We start from the raw sequence: 20,744 nt of genomic DNA on the forward strand, positions 1-20,744 counted from the left end.
CTGGTTCAGTAAATATTTGTTTACTTTTATAACTTCAGGGACATTAACAAAGCAAGTCATCATGCAGAGCAGGGCCTCTGTTTACTATCTCGGTCAGGGCACGTTGATCCATTACACACCCGATCACAAGCGTCACAGAACAACTTGTTTTTTCAGAGTTTCACAGGTAGCTTTTCTCACTGACAAATGCCATTGTATGTTTGTAGGTATCTACAAGGATCTACAGTCCTCAAGCATCCCCTCTACTTTGAAGCTGCTTGAATATAATTTGATGACAAACAGCTCTACACAAGGCAGCAGTGCTACCATTACCAGAACTCAACTTTAAAAATGTATTGAGAATACTGAAATAAAGCTTAAATATTTTCAAGTTTTGCTTAAGTTGTTTATACCGTGTATGAAGATTGACCAGCCAGGCAAGGCAAGGTAACTTTTTTGTATAGCGCATTTCATACACGAGGGCAACTCAATGTGCTTTACATTAAAACATTAAAAGCATTGGAAACATTCAGACAAGCATAAAAGAGCACAATTAAAATGAAAAAATATAATAAAACAGGAAAAAAAAGGAAAATTAGAAATATATTAAAAGTAAGTTTAAAATTTTTATTTAAAATGAGTTAAAGTAAGCTAAAATAGGAAGGCAGTGGCAAATAAAAAAGTCTTAATCTTTGATTTAAAAGAGGTGAGAGTTGGAGCGCACCTACAGCTTTCTGGGAGTTTGTTCCAGATATGTGGTGCATAAAGACTAAACGCTGCTTCACCATGTTTTGTTCTGACTCTAGGGACTGAAAGAGGACCAGTACCCGATGACCTCAGAGGCCGAGGTGGTTCATACAGTAGCAGCAGATCAGCAATGTATTTTGGGCCTAAACCATTCAGTGCTTTATAAACCATCAGCAGGATTTTCAAGTCTATTCTCTGACAGACAGGAAGCCAGTGTAGGGATCTTAGAACTGGAGTGATGTGATCTACTTTGTTGGTCCCTGTTAGGACTCGAGCAGCAGCATTCTGTACGAGCTGCAGTCGTCTGCTGGATATTTTAGGGAGTCCTGTAAAGACATCGTTACAGTAGTCTCGTCTGCTAAAGATAAAAGCATGGAGGAGTGATACAAGGTGGCAACCTCCGGCCGTGAGAAATGAAGCCACTTTGACGTGCTAAAAACTGCAGTTCCTCGAGTGTCTGCTTTAGGCCAGCTCATTTCTCCATCAGCTTACTTGACTGACAGGCGGTTACTCTATAGCTGTCACTGAAGAGGCTTAAAGCCTTCCTCAACTCCACCTTTTTGCCTCATTCTAGGTCGACCAAAATTAGGTTGAGTCAGCATTTCCAATATGGCAACAGCGGTTGATAGGCTTCAAAACTCAGCTTCAGAAACAAATGGGTGACATCACGGAGATTATGTCCATGTGTTATGCGGTCTATGATACAGTCTGATACATACAGGGAAGTATAGGTATGAAAGAGAAACTCATAGTGTCAATAAGCTCCCAACACTCTTAAACACAACAATAAAAAAAAAAAAATCAATTTCATGCACACCAATCTGTGACACGTGAAGAACAAAAAGAAAAGCTTCTTTGATCTCTTTCTTTGGGGGTTTACATCTGTGCTAGGTCTTTGCAAATCGAGAGTGTTTAACACAGCTTGCAAAGAGCAAGTTTCTACTAATGTAAAAACAACTTTATAACAGTTGAAAAGCTTATTTCCTATCTGTGTTATTCTTTTGTTTTAGTTTTGTCTAAAGGAAAAGGGGATCAGTAGATATCGACACAAACAATGCATCAGACTGTCAATGTGTTCAGTAAAAACTGAAATGTTTGAGACTTTTCTAATGTTTGGTTTTTACTGACCTTCACATTCACAGCCTCCGCCCTTGGCTCGATTAGCCACTGCAGCAGTGTATGAGCGAGCATCCAGAATCAGCAGCTTGTGTGGCACAGTGTTGTCATCGCAGCCGGATCCGCCCGTCAGAGAGGAGTCTGGAGATACAGGAGAGAGGACAGAGAGATGATTTGTAGCTTTGTGAGCGGACGGTGATATTGGAAACTAAACTTCTGCGAGAAGAGGAGAGATGAAGTGTGAATCACAGTGGTAGCGGGGACATTACAAACTGGACACTGACTCAATTTGTAAAATCAATATCTTCACCTGCTGAAGAAAACAACAGTGTTGCTATTGCTAATGATTACAAGTCAAGAGACCTGATTTCAACAACTAGCACAGAGACAAGCCAGGTAATTACTCTGAGGCTGTGACTGAACCACCTCTCTGTGCACTCTGTCACTGTTTTGCTGCCACTCACTTTCTACCTGATGTTCTGCACACAGTGATCATTTTAAAAGCCTTTCAGGGACCAGAACTCTCTCTACAAGCTTTTATTTGACATGTTGGTATCCTTCTTACACCAACTACAGAAATAACACACAGAGAAATGAAAAACAAACAAAACAAGCTGGAAAAGAATCAAAAGAGTTGTTTTTGTCGAAGTTGCACAGGCAGTTGTCCCATGCAACAACAGCTATTAATACTGTCTGCACTCTTTAAAATTGAAAGTGCTTTAACAACAGAAGAAAAGGAACATGAAGTTCATTTAATGCATCTTAGCTCACTATGAATGAGTGGCAATGCAGAGCTGAAGATGCTGTCGCTTGGCACTTATGTTAAGCATCATTATCAGTCTGTGGTCCACTTTACAGAAGGGAAATTAATGAGACATGTAAATTATGCTGAGTATTTTCTCCCCTCTGAGTCATAAGGACCAGTCAGAGTTTGAACATATTTTTAGATTTTCAGTGCTCCAAAAGTCCACACATGAATCTGCATTCATAAACAAAACAACTGCTTTACCAAAATCACTGTCGCAGGAGTCTGGAGCTTCACCACGCTGTCGGCAGGCAGGTGTTCCACAGGTGACCTTGGCTCCGGTGTCCATCTGACAGGCCTTAGCGATGGATGTCACCAGGTACTCATCATCGGTGTTCCTCCAGCCCCACCAGCTGATCTCAGGCTGGCTGCAACGGGCGATCACTGCCCCATTCTTCTGGTGCCTAGAAGTCAAGGGCAAAGAGTCAGTTAACATAAATCTAAATGATAAAAATGGAAAAGTTGTGAGAGCATGTTAAGGTGAACATGTGAGGTGTGAAGTAATGTAACACAAATAAATCTGTATTTGTGCTTAACTTGAGTCATTGCTTTTCCAACAACTTTTGACTTTTCCAATCCCTTCAATTTATCCCAAACATCTTTCCTTTGTCATCTTACATATTTAGAACAGGCTTGTCTTGTTGCAACAAGGGACGTCGGGATTAACCGGTTTCACTATTAACCGCGCTTTAAAGTGTCAGGGTTAATCTAATCGTGAAGGCTCCACTACAACAAGTTTTTCTAATGTCTCTGTCAAAAAGGGACTGGTACATTATGCTCGGCGCAACTTGTAAACGAAAAATGAGTGACACCTGAGCAGTGTTTGTGCGAGGAAGCCGCCTCCGCCCATTTCTGTACCGCCCCTGATCCCGTCAGAGTCAGATGGGGTTTTCATGAAGAACACTGTTTTCAGTTTTAACTGCAACATCAAAACAATGTGTTGGAGGCGTTTTATTAAAAGGACTAAGGACTAAGTAAAGGACTAAATAAACACTCTGCGGAGTGCGTCTCTTTTATTCTCTACAGGTGAGGTCGTCCCTATGACACCTGTGTTCGAAAAGAAAACATAACGCATAATAATCAGGATAATCGTGAAACCGTGATTATTTCTCTGCCAATTATCATACCACCAAAATCTCTAATCGTTGCATTCCTATTTGCAACTTCCATTCATTTAGGGGACGTTAGAATTATTTTCAGTGAAAAATGAAGGTCCTCTTTTAGAACATCAAGAACATGTTCAACCTCACTAGATGAGACAACAACAGAAAAAAGAACATAGCAAATTCATGAGAGCAAATCCCACAGGAAAGATGTACCGTAATGAAAACTGTGTTGGGGATGTATCAAGGCAAGTCAGAAAAGAAAAAGCACTCAACCATTGTGAAGAGAGGGGTCTAGTGAGTGCAGTGATAGACAAGAAAAGCGTGTAGCAACATGGATGAAAACTACACAGCCAAAATGACCTACCATGCTGCAGCAGATCTGGAGACATTCTCTGTCCAGCTTATTTACATATTTTTATGTACACATTTTAAGTACATTTTGTATGTTTTTTTGTCTATTTAAAATTTTAAAGATTTAAGTTATACAGTCGCTTAGGAATAACATGACCTTGAGTTAGCTTTGCAAAGAGATAGTGGGTAGAAATGTCTTTCAGGGTCCAACATAACTTTTGTACTGTGAGTATATAGAAGAGCCTGTAGGTCTTCCACTTTTACTTCAGTAACAGGGTAGTATTAGCACTTTTGTGTCTTTGTTTTTCTTATACAAGTATATGTATGTCTACTCGAGTCTAAAGTGTGTGTACTTTCCACCTCTGTATATGTGCCTCTGTGTAAGTAAACAAACCTGTAGACCACCACAGGGATCCTCTTCCAGGATCTGAAGGAAGCAACACTCTCCAGCTCCTTGTCTGTGATCCAGATTGGCACCAGAAGCTTCTGAGGATAGCTGGAGCACAGCCTGCAGATGACAATAAAAAAAAGATGTATTCTTGTTACCTAGGAGGAATAAGTGCAGCTCATATTGCAGTAAATGTTATGCAGCCAACATAGTATACCATGGCTGATTCAAGAGATCTGTGTAAGTGTCGAGAGTCTTTCATTAAGAAAACACAAACAAACTGAGATTAAACAGAGCTTTGATACACAATACACAAATGTTCTGTTTTTCAGGGTCACTACTGCATCAACAGCTCAGCTTTGGCAGGAAATAAATCACAGAGTGCTTCAGCCTAATTCCATCTGTCTCCGGTCTCCTCCTCCTCCTCTCCCATGATGCTCTCTTCAATTTTCTATTCACCTGCTGGCGGGCTAAAGAGGGAGACGGTGTGTGTGTGTGTAATAGGGAGAGAGAAAGTAAAACTCTGTGCTGAGTCATGGGCCTCAGCAGGCTGCAGCTCGTTTAATTAGCTGGTTGTCCTGTGTGTCTGTCTCCCTCAGCAGGATGTGCTCTCCTGGGTCCTCTGAGCAGACTGACCTTTTTTCGTGTGTAGTGTTTAGTTGCAGAGGCAGCGAAGGAGAGAGGAGTCTGATACACAGGTAAACATAAACACACTGTAAACTGCATTATTTCTGCCTGACTGGCTTCTTCAGTGTAATTTTCTGTACATGCGTTAGTGACTGTACATTAGTGAGGGTGCTGCTGGGCTTGAAGGTCAGATGAGGCAAGGTGAAAATGTTATCTGATCGATCCGTGTTGAAGGAGTCCTTTAGAGGAAGAGGCTGTTTACACTGTATCAACATCCCTCCTCAGTGATTGGATCACAAGCGGTCGACCTTAAATACAGGTATAAACGCACCTCAATGCGTCCCGAGGATGGATTGAGATCTGATCACTAACGAGGTGGTCGGGGACATGCTTGTACACACTGGTCTGGCAGTGTGTGTGCTCGTGTCCTTCAGGACATCTAAGACTGTCCTCTATGATCAAATGGTGTAACAGATCACTCAGTTCTTACATATTGATTTCATATTTCTCTGCTGTCTTGTGAACATTGTATTTTAAAATGTCCTTCTCATGTCATTCCAACATGTGACTAGAGAGTTTATGCATTACAGAGGAGCGTGCACAAATACACAGATATATAATGTTTATAATATATATATATATGAAAATGAAAATGAAATGCAGTTTTTATTCTACTGTCCATCATATCATGATGTCAGGTGCCTCCTTTTCAACAAAATATCAGAAAACTGTCCTGTTTGTTTTGCATGTCTGATGAAGATAGACTTCAGTAGCTGTTTATACGCAAAGTGTTCCAGTTTGCTCAGTTTGTGTTAAATGCTGCTCAGCAGCGTAGGAGCACACTCTATGTCTGATTTAGTTGTTGTCACTGTCAAATGTCTGAAGTGTACCACTGTGCTTTTTAATGACTTTAGGTCATTGCTGGACATGTGTAGTATTATAACTGCTCTCTTCTTTTTCTCCTTATGTTGTTGCTTCTATTTTGTTTTGTTTTTGTAGTGTCTTGTAAGCCCATATGGGCTGGGCACCTTTTTGGTGCATGACATGATGAATTATAAATAAACTAAACTAAACTAAACTAAACTAAACTATATATATATGTATATGTACAATTATCTATGTAGTTATTTTGCACTCTCGCTGTCACCCACAAAGGCAGGAGGCTCTGATGGCAAAGGATTGCTTTTCAAATGGAGCAACCCCATCTGGTCAAAAATAAATTTCATGGATTGTTGAGTCAGAAACGGTGTTGCTTTAAAAATGATGCAAAGTCTACGTAACAATTCTAGGTCTAACATGGAGCAGATGAAGAGAAGCCACGACTGGGTTGAGGTGATGCTGTCTGTAAAAAGCTGTGAGCAGGAGCAGAAGCAGGACAGTGCTTTCAGTTTGTGTCAGAAAACATGAAGTTACAGTGAAGCAATCGGATGCAGATGAGTGCAGCTCCTGTCTGCAATGTTCCCACATTAAGATCACTATCACTCACCTACTTTTACACTGAGGGAAACTTAGACACCCCAATTATTTTTGTCCAAGTCCTGGAATCACATGAAGTTGTTTTTCCTGATTGTGGACTTTCATTCACGATGGAGATTAGGAATACTCACATGAGAAAGTTAAGCTAACTAAACTAGATAATTGTAATGTTTTTAATGTACTATCCCCCACATAAGTCACTGTAATTCAGTACAAACTAAACTCCCATTTCCTGCTGAAGTTCCTACACTTAGAGCTTCAACGTGCTAACACACAAGCAAACACAAGTTGTCTTTCACGCAGTCTGTTCAGATTTGCAGCAGAGTGCTAACAGTGCCTCCACTACTCTCTGTCACAGCTCTGTAAAATCTCTGCTAAACCTTGTCTATCTCTGTAAAGTGGCTCTTTAAAGTTACAGTACTATGCAGATATCTGCTGCCACAGAGGTGTCGGGCTATTTATGGTAAAGTATCTGTGACATACTTGAAGTTGCAGTTTATATCGGACACCCTCCAGACGTTCTGTGTGTCAAAGCCCATCCTCTTCACCTCCATCTCCATCCTCTGACGCACGTGGTCACCTGCACACACACACAGCAAGGAGGGAGACATTATTTAGGGAACTTTCTTTAATTTTCAATCTTGTTTATAGTTGATTAATGTTTTTACCAGGGCGACAGAGATGAACGTGCTGGTCTTCATCATCAGCGCTGCCTCCTAGACACCATGCATGATAAGCCAGAGCAAACAGGTCCTCCAGCCTCGACGGGTGAGCTATGGCCCGGTTCAGACGCTTCACCCACTCCTGGCACTGCTTGAACGTTGCAAAGTGGCATCTGTGGAGAGTGCATAGAAGAAGAAAAAGGCAAGATTAATGACATTTTCCAGCCTTTAAACAGAGCTAATAACATGCTGCTTAATGAAGTGGGAGCAGGGCTCTGCTGGCACATCTGCTGTTGAGAATCTGAAGGTTTCATTGGATTGAAACTTTACAGATGTCCCTGAACAGATGAGGATTTCAGAATTCAAAAGCAGGCCTTGTTTTCTTTCATTTGAAACAGTTGTATAAGCGCGAGCATGTTAGGTAGTAGTTATATATGTGCCATCTGTCTGATCTTGGCAAATGATAAGAAGAGTGAAAAAATTAAATGAAATCATCAAATACACACAGCTCCAATCCAACAAATGATGCACGGCTTCCTCTCTTACTCACTTTGGAATAAATAACAGACGCTCATTCTCATATTCTCATCTTCTTATTCAGTTTATATCACAACAGATTACAGTGACTGTATTAACAACCTGTAGTTTATATGGGCACCACTTTTGTTTCTGGTTTTCATCCCATAGTTCATAAATGTTTATAACACTATCCTCCTCTTCACAAAATAAGAAAATTGATTTGATGGTCCTTTTAATATTCAAAATGACTGAAATCTAAGTTATAGATCATGCTGATACTGTGACACGCCCTTCTTTTATTAATACTGAATGTTAAAATAATAAAAAAAAGTCTTCAAATAATGACTTCTCTGATAAGTATATACTTTGTCAATGTTGTTATTGTTATTTTTAAATGAGATGCAGTGATCAACCAGCTGTTTTTCTGCCTGTTCGTCCTTGACTGGTGACCGGCCAGTGATCTCATAAATAACCAATTCTGTGCAGATCTCAGACATACACACATGAGCTGCATGTTTAAGCAACACACACACACACACACACACACACACACACACACACACACACACACACACACACACACACACACACACACACACACACACACACACACACACACACACACACACACACACACACACACACACACACACACACACACACACACACAGCAAAAAATTGGCAGTGAGTGCACAGATCTACCAAAACACGATCTGAACCTGCAGCGGACTCATTCATTCGACACAGCTGTCCCTCTGTGTACTCCTTCAGGGCTGGAAGAGTAATGTACATTAATATACTATGTGATTATTTCCCCTGTATCATTGTTTGGTTATGGTGGGGCACTTAATTCATAGTGTGCCACGAGATGTGTTAGTTTGCTGGAAGTTTTACAGATTAAGAATATTGGAAATTAGCGGATATGAAAGAAGATAAAAACTCTTAGCAGCTGTGGATACTGTTCATCTAGGTGGTGAGGTAGAGAGGCAGACAGGTTAGAGGCTGTATGCAACGGCATTGTGATAAAGTCACCAAATGAAGTTATTTGTCAGGTGTAATTCATAATTCCTTCAGGAGTCAGGGAGAATGCAGCTGAAGAGTGAAGCAGCAAACTTCTCTCTTTCTTTCTTTCTTTCATTTGATTTATTAATGAGTTACATTTAACGACTGAAGGATAAAGGGAGTGTTATGAGGTTGTTTAATGCTCTCCAGAATGTGAACTTAAAAAAGCAACTGAAACATTTTAATAGATAATTTAACACATAATTTGGTTTAACTGAACAGATATAAAGCCACTTCATTAAGTATGACAGCGAATTACAAAGGGAAAATAAAGGTTTTGACACTCAAATCAATCACTGTTTTACTCTAAACACAAATTTTAAGAAAATATAATAAAATGTTTGATTTAGCTGTTCTCTAAAGAAAGAAAATCTGAATCTGCAGATAAGATCTTGAAAAAAAAATAATTGGAAATCGGTTAAAGAAATTGCAATCAGGATTTGTGTAAAAATGTTTTATCTAATCATATGTGCATTGTTGATGCCACTATCTAAAAGGCGCTTATATATGTATCTTATTACATTATTGTATAATCCTGTGAATGCCAATAAAAAATAACAAATTAAAAATTGCATCTCTGCATGTAATGTCAGATATAAGTGGAATACACACACATCACAACTTTCTTGATCAAAAGGGCACACCTTCAAATTCTTTGTGCTGCTCCAGTGAGGGATTACAATTTAAAGATGGTAAAAAATATAATTATAAAAAGGAGCAAAGCCTCAAATTTGAGGAGCTGGACCAGATAATAGATTGATAGTTTGATTTCCCTCTGGACTTTTTCTTTCAGTAGTATGGCAGATACAAAACGCTAGAATAAGGACACAAAGAGTGGTCATTAAATCATAAATGCAAACACAAACCAAAAGCATAAGTTAAAGGAAATAAAGCTGCATTAGTAACAAATAATTTAGGTCTTTACAAACTTAACACTATCATTGAGAAAACCTGAGCTCCCTCACACCGTGTTCCTTACTTTACAACAGCAGAGGTAACTGTGAGGACAAATGACATGGTCTTCATAACTACTGTTGTCAGTCGGTAATAGAGCACTCTAATTATATTCATATGATAAAACTACGCTTAGAGTTGTAGCCTCTATTTTTAAACCTGGAAATATTGATTTGCGGCTAAGCGTGCTAGTGTGAGATATAAATTGTCTCCTGCAGCCAGACTGAGTTGAACTCCTGTATTATTTATTCTAATGCGTACCACACCACTGCACTGTATTTACTCTGGTTAATAACAGCATCAATCTGCCTGCAGAGTTCATAAGTCTGAAATATGTGTGTGGGGGTTGCTCATCCTACCTGACAACTTTGGAGTCTTTGCAGATGATGTGCAGCTGGAACATATCTCTGCTCTCCACACTCTCAATCAGCCTGAGAGGCACCTGTAGGGGGAGACAGAGAGCACATGCGATCAGCCCGATGGCACGCTGTCGGAGCACACAGCACATCTACATAGAGGTTACCACCCTCTGCTCTAGTACAGAATGAAACCAGGTTAGATACACATAGTAAAGCTTTAACCCCATGGTAGAAGAGAAGAATGCCTCTAATGTAATATAACTTCTAGACAATCTCTCATATTACTCACACAAAAGCTATAAACAGGATGTTCATTGTGGTGTTTAAGCTATCAAACTGTCCTGCAGACTCAGGTGTTAAAAGTGAGGCTATAACTTGGGGGTCTTTTTTTCCTTCTGTATTTGCCCTCCCTTGGTAAGAATGTGGGAAAGATGGACAGTAATTACACCTTAGACATGATGAATGAGTGTGCAGAAAATAATCATATAAATGATAAGATTTCAGCTGAGGGAAGACAAAGATTGGCACACATGGTACGGATGAAATGTAGCCAAACTGTTATTTACATGTTCATATTTACTGTCAAATTAAGACTGTTATTTGGAGCCAATGTAGAAATATTGATGGCGACTCATTTGTTTGATATTTAAGTAAAATGTGGAGTTCTTCTGATAGCAATGACTGTATTAGCACCAAACATGCCAAAATTACAGTATCTTGAATTAAAGCGTATATCACTCAATGCTCTGATCTAGTGCCACAGTTCATTTGTCTCAAAATAACAACTGATTCCATGTGAGTTATCATGTGATAGTGACAACCAACTAAAGTGTTCCCAGAATGCTATCTTGAAATCCATCAGCTATAGTCTGACGAAGATTTATATCTCTGGAAGCTACCGGCCAACTTTTCTGGGCTTCCATTGTAGCTAGTGGTTATCCAGACAAACTTCCAGCCAAGATATCCATGCATTGCCTTCATCACAGTCTGATTAGACACTTTGGAAAATAAAAATGGAGTTGGGGTTGAAAGAAGACCTCTGAGAACAGATTGTTCGCTGCACTTGTATGCAGATTAAAACTAAATTGTTGTTAGAAGACTGCTGTGGGAGAAAGAAATGTATTAGGTTGGATTGTGTTCAAGTTTTATTGCTCTCCAGATAGACTATTTCCCTGCAGCATTAGTTTGTTTAAACACTAATGGAGCAACAAAATTGGGAGAAAAAAATACTTTTGACATCATAAATTGTGTCTCCGCCATTTTTCAACATTTCTACAATGAACCTTTTAAAAGAGATTGAAATATCATCAGTCAGTTCTTTTTCTGCACTGGTATTAATAAGGGCTCATCGTTGGCCGATACTTGATTTTCGTTAACAGAGAGGATATTAAGAAGGAGAAATGGTTTTCCATTGTTCTTTGTTTTGTTTCATTTCTGTTTCATTGTTGTATATCTGGGTCATTTTTAGATGCTGTTAATGTGGGAGTGTATATTATTTACAAGAGTGACAGGTCAAATAATCTATTTGGCAATATTTCGTCACCCTGACTTGTGTTATACGTCTATCAATATGCTGGCACCATTAAGGATATCTAAATCTAAAGTTTAGTGCTCTAGACTGACTTCCCTGCCAATTTGACTCACCACCTCCCTACTTCATGACTCCTCGTGGTGGCACTAATGATATAAATGAGGGTAACGTGAATTGAAATTAAGTGGCTGAAGAAGAAGTTGACAGTGGGATAATGTTGGACAGCCATGAAAGACAGCCGCTTTCAAAACCAATAAGAATACATAAAAGCTATTCCTGTTCTCTGTAAAGAGACGAGAGGAAAGGTGGAGGATGCACTCAATTCTGGTATGGTATGGTATAGTATGCTATGGCATGGTATAGTATGGTATAGTATGGTATGGTATGGTATGGTATGGTATGGCATGCTATGGCATGGTACGGTATGGTATGGTATGGTATAGTATGCTATGGCATGGTATAGTATGGTATGGTATGGTATGGTATGGCATGCTATGGCATGGTACGGTATGGTATGGTATAGTATGCTATGGCATGGTATAGTATGGTATGGTATGGTATGGTATGGTATGGTACGGTATGGTATAGTATGGTATAGTACGGTATAGTATGGTATAGTATGCAATGGCATGGTATAGTATGGTATAGTATGGTACAGTATGGTATAGTATGGTATGGTATGGTATGGTATGGCATGGTACGGTATGGTATGGTATAGTATGCTATGGCATGGTATAGTATGGTATGGTATGGTATGGTACGGTATGGTATGCTATGGCATGGTATAGTATGGTATAGTATGGTATGGTATGGTACGGTATGGTACGGTATGGTACGGTACGGTATGGTATGGTATAGTATGGTATGGTACGGTATGGTATAGTATGGTATGGTATGGTATAGTATGGTATAGTATGGTATGGTACGGTATGGTATAGTATGCTATGCTATGGCATGGTACAGTATGGTATCGTATGGTATGGTATAGTATGCTATGGCATGGTACAGTATGGTATCGTATGGTATGGTATAGTATGCTATGGCATGGTATGGTATGCTATGCTATGGTATGGTGTGCTATGGTATAGTATGCTATGCTATGGTATGGAATGGTATGGTACGCTATGGCATGGTACGGCATGGTATGCTATGGTATGCTATGGCAAGGTACGGTATGGTATGGTATGTTATACTGTGCTATGCTATGTATGCTATGGCATGGTACGGTACGATATGGTAAGGTATGCTATTCTATGGTATGCTATGGCATGCTATGGCATGGTACAGTACGGTATGGTATTGCATGGTATGGTATGGTATGGTACCGTACGGTATGGTATGTTATCGTGAGTTGCCTAACAATTCCCGCCCCTAGCTTATATTGACAAATCTTGTAAACCTTATTCAAAACTGTGATGATGAGGCTAACATTTATACAACGTTCACACCTGTACTTTCTGTAACCTTTATATAACAACACTTGAATCAATAATATCTTGTATGTTATACATATTTTTTTCTATTTATCAATTCTCAAGGTCTGCCAACACGCTGCACCACAATTATCTGCAAGAAGAACTTAATAAATGCAGAGCTACCACTAGGTTGGATGTAAATTACTATCTGTCCCCGGTGCACTGTAATTGTTTTAAGTGGAGAGCAGCTGAAAGACTCAAGCTGTCTAGACTGTGGCAGAGGGTGGTGTTTTATCATATGGTACTCACAGATATCTCATTGTCCACACCTGGGAAGGTCTAAAACACAGTGACACCATGGAGCGCGCACACACACACACACACACACACATACAGAAAGAGAAGGAGAGAGGGAAGACACAAGACAGGAGGAAATGGGAAAACTATTAAACCAAAAGAATTCAGGAGACCAAAAGGAAATGAAGAGTTAACAGGAGAGAAAACATCAAAAGAGGTTGAAAGATGAAACGATAACTGAGTGGATCATGGAGTGTGCTACTTGCAGCACATGACCAGGCCGAATGGAAATCATGGAGAGAAAGACAAACACGGATGGGAGCAAAGGGCAAGAAAACAGCTCAGAAGCAGGGGGAGGAGTGGTAGAGGGGGTGGGTGAAAGGTTGCGGCTGGTTGGCGTTCATTCAGAGTTCATCTGCGGTGCTGGGGTCAAGGCAGGACTCCTGGCAGGAAACAAACCTGATAGTGACTGCTAACTGGTGACAACTGAACTCAAAGCTTTAATTTAACTCTCCGTTGCTAAAGTTAGTTAAGGTGAAGAGTACCCTTGTGATCTGCCCTCCCCTCCTCCTCCTCCTTTCCCATCTCCTGTCATCCTTTCCAGAAGCCGAATCCTTCTGGAAAACATGACAGGGATTTTGGAAGAAGGAGGATTTTTGCTGCCAGTCAATGCAAACAATTGGCCTGTTTGTCTTTGAGCGAGGGCTGACGTCAGCAGTAGTGAGCTGGTGGACATCAGTGCCAGCAGGGGTTGGGCTTTTGGACGCCTGGATGTCACATTAAACCTCCCCCGCATGAAGATCTGAGGGCCTGCCGCTCCTGTGGTACAACAACCTCATGCCAACTGAGCTGGGATAGGGTGAAAACCATGTTAACGCCGCTTCATGTAAAATTCTTGTCGGTTTATTTGCCCTCTTAGCCCAATTATGTGTTTATAAAAATGTATATGAGGGAACGGGTAAAAGCCTGTATGTGAATCAAAGCTACGTATTACAGCCCCCTCTCTCCTGCCACTGGCCTCAATAATGACATGGCAGCAGCAGAGAACAGTCACAAAGTCGAGCCATTTGGACTGCAGTGTGACTCTCCATTTGTGGTCCCTCTGTGTGTTACTGTCGGTGACTTGTACTCACGTTGATGACAGAGTCCTTGAACTTGATGTGGAGCCGGTAGTTAGAAATGGCAATAATGGCTTCATCGGCATGACCAAGATACTCCACCCCTTCCCCCTGAAGAACTGGGAATGGCACCTGCAGAAACACAAATCAACCAGATTGTTGAAGTCACAGCAGCAAAAACACGACAGAACCACCTGTTTATTGTCAAGCTTTATTATGTCTGCAGGGTCTGCCAACATGCATATTCAAACAGTCAATATAAAGCCATACCAGCTGCTCTGTGAGGTGTTACCTTGGTACAGTACTACTTGGAGCGAAAAGCAAGCATACAGTGCTTTAAATGCTCTAAATGTGAAACACATGCACTCTTTCAGTTTATCATGTTAACACCCACATTTTCTGATTACATTATCATATTTTGATCACCAAGGGGTTATTGGGCTGACTCTGTTCCTTTACATATACATCACTCATATCTGCAAATATGAACTTCTTTTTAACAGAACATACTGTATATAAACATACAGAAGATAGTACTCAGAGTGATCTAGAAACTTTGTCCAGCAGAGGCCACTTTAGCTGTATTTCTGACAATACTTTAAGCATCGTCAGCAGCACAGCAAGACACCACAGTTGAGGACATCCCATCTGGAATTGGTTGACGTTTACAATGTAATTATCAGCGTACTTGGCAAGTGCTTTTGACCAAGAATAGAAGCAGTGGATAGAGAAGGAAACTGGAAAGAGAGAGCAGGGAGAGATGTAGCCTCTATCCATGGGGCGAGCGATTTAACCACTGAGCTAAATGGGCGCCGAACACTAAGTAAAATGTGACTATACTCGTATACTTTAGACCAGGGGTTCCCAAAGTGTGGATCGGGACACCCTGGGGGGTAAAAATATGTATTATTATTTATTTTTGTTTGTTTATTTACCTTGTTTTCTTATGTTTATCTTCCTTAATTTTCTTCTCTTTGTTGGTTTTGTATTGCTTATATATAATTTGTTTACTTGTGGTGAACAAAAAAAATACGGAAAAAAATGCAATAAAAAAAGTTGAATGACAAAAGTTATCTTAAAATAGTACATTTTACCCATTATAGTAAAAAATATCTACAAAAATAGTAGCCAAGCTTGAAATAAAACTTTGAAAATAGAAAATGTAATGAATTTTCTGCCTTTCTTTGTTGCCAGATGACTCCTAAGTTTAGGGTTAGTGAACAGTTAATGATCAAAAGCATCAGTAGCAGCAGGTTAATTCGTAACAGCACAGGAAACACAGCCACATGCTCATATGGGTAGGGTCATTTTCTGCAGACCAGCTAAATGAAGCCACATTAAATCACTTTGAGGGACAGTTGGATCCCGATATTTTGGGGGTCACGGGCTGAAAAGTTTAGGAACCCCTGCTTTAGACCCCAACAGCTGATCAGTGAGCCGCAGACAGAGGATTGGCACGTTGTGTCGTGGGTTAGTGACAGCAAAGTAAAGTGCTGAACTATTTCTAAATAGAGCACACTTATACCTACATTGGTGTTTTGGGTTGGACTCTTTTTAAAATTTGCTAAATCCCATTTAATAAGTGACGCCATCTTTAGCCCGTATAGCCTAGCTTCTCTTGAACCTCATACAACCCTGCTTAAAAAAAAAAGAGCAATCCCGTGAAGATCAAAATTGTTCCAAATATTATTGGTCATCTATGATTTATTCCTGTTGGAGATCGGTATACAGTTTGTCTCAAATATTCTCTTTTGTCAATAGTTATTGAGACGCTATATAGTTCAGGCTTAAATTATCAACCTACTTTGGCCTCCAGAAGCCACATTACTAGCAGTGCTGAAAACATTTATCAAGTTCAAAGATTTTTAATCAAATGCTGGATCAGAATATTGGTCCTTTTTACTTCTTCAATAAAGATGAACTCTTATCATAAATCTCTAGCTAGACTCTTCTCCTCTGTTGTTCCCAACTGGTGGAATGAATTACCTAACTCCTTACGATCCCCAGAGTCCCTTTCTACTTTTAAGAGATGTCTGAAGACTCAACTGTTCAGGGAACACTTAGGCACTTAACCTGACCCTTCTCTTCTTTTTCCTCAGAGGTAGAATGAATCAGAAGGTCTAAAACCCAGCTCTTATTGAATATTATTTGTTGTGATTAGCTGTGGCTACATTATCTTTAAAAAAATTTTTTTTTTGAAACCTGGCACTTCTTCTGGCACTAGATGGCAGAACCTGTGGCCAATCAACTTGAAGCACTTTGTCGCACTTACTAAGGTTTTTCCCTCAAGTCTAAATTCTTGCTTGTGTTGAATGTCGCTTTGGACAAAAGTGTCTAGTAAATGAACTTAGAGAGTAGAATTGTAGAATTTTAGTTTAGCTCATTTAAATAGACTTAATTTTAATAATGCAAACATCTCATAGAGCTTCTTTGTATGACTGCAAAGTTAAACACTAATGCATTTGAGAAGTTTTGTAACACTGAAAAGGATTTGTGGAAAAAAAAGAAAGGCTACTCTGCTCTAACACCAACATACTCTGGAGAGTTTAACTGGCATTAATACATCAATATCCAACACAAACCATAAAGTCACCAGGCAAAGTTTGTGTTCGCACCCTCCTGCATGTCGGAAGCTTGACTTTAGAGTATTGCAGCAGGAGTAACATTACAGGTATGGCAAAGAGGAGTACATGTGGGACACAGAGTACATGTGCAGCTGTCCAATTAGCACATAGTAGCTTTACAGAAGGACCTTTGTGAGCACAGAGGGCTTGTTGGTGAGCCTGAATGAGCAGACAGACAAGAGGCTCGGCTGGGAGAGAGACAGTCTGCAGCAGAGCTCAGACTGTACTGTGAGGGATCGCAAACTGTCCATTAACATTCTTACTTGTGCCCGTTTTATCTAACACACAGCCAAGTCCAGACTTTGGCTGCTGTGAGACCCTTACATTAAGATAATTGGTTCCCAACAGAGGTTAATAGAAAACATTTCTCAGGCAGGGCATTAGCCAGCTACAGTAGCCAACTTCTAAACAATGTCTCATTTGGTATAGACATGGAGGCATCCAGCAGATTTCAGAGGGGTCAGTTTCACCCTGACCGCTCTGGTAATTGTTATTGTTCTGTTGTTTACTGCAGCTGCTTTGAAAAAAATGATGAACTCAGCAGGAAGATTTCAGCTGTGACATTATGTGTAGACATTAAACCACTTTCAATTACCTTATTCACAACAAGACATATTAAGCCAGGGAGAAATATCACAGCTCGGACAGCGCTCTCTTTCTCTCCTTACAAACCAAGGATTGTATTACACCCCTTCACTCCTCATTTACACGACCTCCTCACACTTGAGTTTCTCTTAGTCATCACTGCTGTGTGAGTGTCCGGGGACCCAAAACTGCAACTCAGGCCTCGTTGTTTAGTTGCTGGTAGTGCGGACAACAGTGTTGCTTAGAGACCACATTACCTCATCCTGCTTTAGCATGCATTGCTGAGTCACGCAGAGGAAGACCCGGTGGTGCATGTTATAATAGAGGACATGCAGCGGGGCAGATGGGGGGATTATGGTAAGATGTCAGAAAATCAGGCTTACTTGAAACAACATTAGCCAGCATGGTTAAAAAGCACAGCCTTATTTATTGTACACAGAGCACATACGCTCGCGTTCCTTAGCATCTGCTCACTCAGCTCAAGCTTCCAAAAATCTTTACATATAATAAATCAGTAATATTATATGTAAATGTAATTTTAGACTATCTAGGTAATTTGTTTAAAAAAAATATGAAACCCCTGACATTTATCACTCCACCTGCTGGTGCGCATTGCTAACTGAATGTGTGTGTGTGATCCAGGACAGGAAGCAGGATAAGAGAGAGAACAGCTTAACCTGGGAAATGGAGCACGTAGTACTCCACACTCAAACACCAACAGAGCCAAATATAGGCTGCAGGCCCCCCTGGCACCCTGCACAAGAACTTCTAAAGAGTGGAATATCTAAAAATCCGACAGGGAGATGTCGCATGTGTCTAGAAATTGCTTCATCTCTGCAACTCGATCAAATTTAAAGTGACAGGCGCACAAACAGAGGTGGCACCAAAACAAAACAGAGCAGCTAGAGTTGTTGACGGTGACAGAAAAATATGCAGATACATTTCTGCCTCATAAAAAAAAGATGAGAAAGAAGGGGAACCTAAATTGGAGCGTTTTTGCATTCCTGATGAATCAGGGGATGTTGCCCATTTTCATTAAATATGGAATCAACAGCAGCAGGAAAACGCTCAAATGAGAGCATGCAGCCACAAAGTGTCTGTGCTGCTCTGCTGTGTGAGAGACCTAACACGTCCTGCTGAGAGTGCCATAGTTAACATGCTGTACAGACTGGGAGCTGCATTCTACAAGCTGTGCTCCAAAAGTAGGTGCGTGAGTCACCGGCAGCCAGCGAGTGCAGCAGAAGATACTGTGTCACGTTTCCTCTGCCAAGCCTTCAGCAGCAGAATTATTTAAAAAAAAAAGAAAGAGAGAGAGGTAGAGAGAGGGGGAGCAGAGAGACCCATGAATAATACTCGCTGACTTCAGAGTCGTGACTTCCGGTTTGAGCAGCCTGCCTGTGAGGACGAGCACGTGTGCATAAGCACAACTGCAAGCATGCACCACTGCTTGCACGCACACACAGGAGCAGAGGCAGAGGGGTATTAATCACAGTGGGGTAAGGGGAATGCCTGTTATTTGCCTGCGGGAAAGCTGCAGTTAGATACATCATCTGTCAGTGAAACTCTTACAGGAAGGCCACAAAAAAGTAACAGAATGTATAAAGGGGGAGGGGAAGCATGAGGAGAGATGAGCAAAAACAGAGGAAATGTTGCAAGGTGCATAAAACACAAAGACTAAAAAAATAAGGAAAGACATGTACCAAAGCCTTTGACACACAAAGACCTTTGACCGCACACGTCACTTAAATACAAGTGCAACTAATAAAATAAATCTTCTGAACAAGTTTTACTCCCTCCAGTTCATTTCAACCCAAGTGGAAACCTGCTTCAATTGAAAATCATAAAAACAGAGACAACAGTCACCCCAGGCTCCACCTTCCCTTTGTCCAGCTCTCCAGACACATGATGCTCAGCTCCATTACCCACCAGACAGCCGCAGAGCATAAACTCAACAACACAGGGAGCACTCTGTGCAAGTTTCCCATCACTATTCTGCTACTGGCATCTTCATTGTGGAAATGCTTGAAATCCTGCTCACTTTAGTGACCCTGATGCTTTAATCTGCACTGCTTTTTATCCTCTGCAGTACAGTCGATTGTTTTGTGACAGTGTGGTATACAAACCTGCAACAGAGACAAACCTCCAGAAGTAAATATTAGTTACATTTCGTGTGAGTCTTAATCTTTGGGAAGAAGTTCTGAGATGAATCGAATAACTAAAGGTTAATTTCGGTTAAGACAAGATCAGTTGTGATTCTGTGTCCGGCGGGACAGTAAGACTCTGCAAGTTATGGACTTCAGAGCAGCGAAGGGGGCTGATTATTTATTATAATCCCTCCTAATTTAAACAAATAACAAAACCTAACACTATTCACTATGTACGTTAAGTTATATAAGTACAAAGAGACAGAGAGTAGATCAAACATAACTGGCCGCATATAAAATGTAAATGTTTGAAGGGTTTGCTGTGTGTTTTTGTTGAATGTTACTGTTCTGGTTTTTGTTTTTAACTTTGTAAAGCACTTTGAATTGCTCTATGTATGAATGGTGCTTTATAAATAAAATTGCCTTGCCTTGCCTTGCCTTATATTTCAATAGCTTCATTATTAAATATTTAGTGACCAAGTTATGTCTGATGCAAATGTCTTTGTGGAGGTAACATTTTTATTTGTAACAGAAACTGTAAATTATTTGTAAATCTTATTTCAAGCAAATAGCAGTCTTTAAGTAAGTAAGTAAGTAAAATTTATTTCAATTATTTAAAGTTTATAGGGCGTTTTTCATGGACAAACGTCACAAAGTGCTTTACAAAATACACATACGTATACTTCTACCGTTTTGTTTCCTTTAGTGGCACTCTCTCTTTACTTTTATCTCTACGTTGATCAATCACCGCTGCCAGCTCGCTCTCTCCTTCCTTTGAAAAGTATCAAGGAATTTAACATTTTGACAACCTCGGTTGATAATGCTGTTTAGGATCGGTTGCTGTCTGACTGAAGTAATGAGAGTGTGTTGTGAAAACTG

The 20,744-nt window shown here is 40.3% G+C and overlaps 1 protein-coding gene across 1 annotated transcript in view; it reads right to left on the reverse strand.

Moving 5' to 3' along the window:
• Positions 1 to 20,744, reverse strand: part of mtmr4 (myotubularin related protein 4) — a 60,439-nt gene that overhangs the window by 10,087 nt on the left and 29,608 nt on the right. Inside the window, exons 4-10 of the mRNA XM_034683089.1 lie at positions 14,528 to 14,644; positions 10,152 to 10,234; positions 7,264 to 7,430; positions 7,079 to 7,175; positions 4,499 to 4,612; positions 2,852 to 3,051; positions 1,855 to 1,983 (exon numbers count right to left, since the gene is read on the reverse strand). Of these exons, the coding sequence (XP_034538980.1) occupies positions 1,855 to 1,983; positions 2,852 to 3,051; positions 4,499 to 4,612; positions 7,079 to 7,175; positions 7,264 to 7,430; positions 10,152 to 10,234; positions 14,528 to 14,644 (907 nt within the window). The remainder of the gene's footprint in view (positions 1 to 1,854; positions 1,984 to 2,851; positions 3,052 to 4,498; positions 4,613 to 7,078; positions 7,176 to 7,263; positions 7,431 to 10,151; positions 10,235 to 14,527; positions 14,645 to 20,744) is intronic.

Source organism: Notolabrus celidotus, chromosome 5 (genome assembly GCF_009762535.1).
Source record: "Notolabrus celidotus isolate fNotCel1 chromosome 5, fNotCel1.pri, whole genome shotgun sequence".
Lineage (NCBI taxonomy): Eukaryota > Metazoa > Chordata > Actinopteri > Labriformes > Labridae > Notolabrus > Notolabrus celidotus.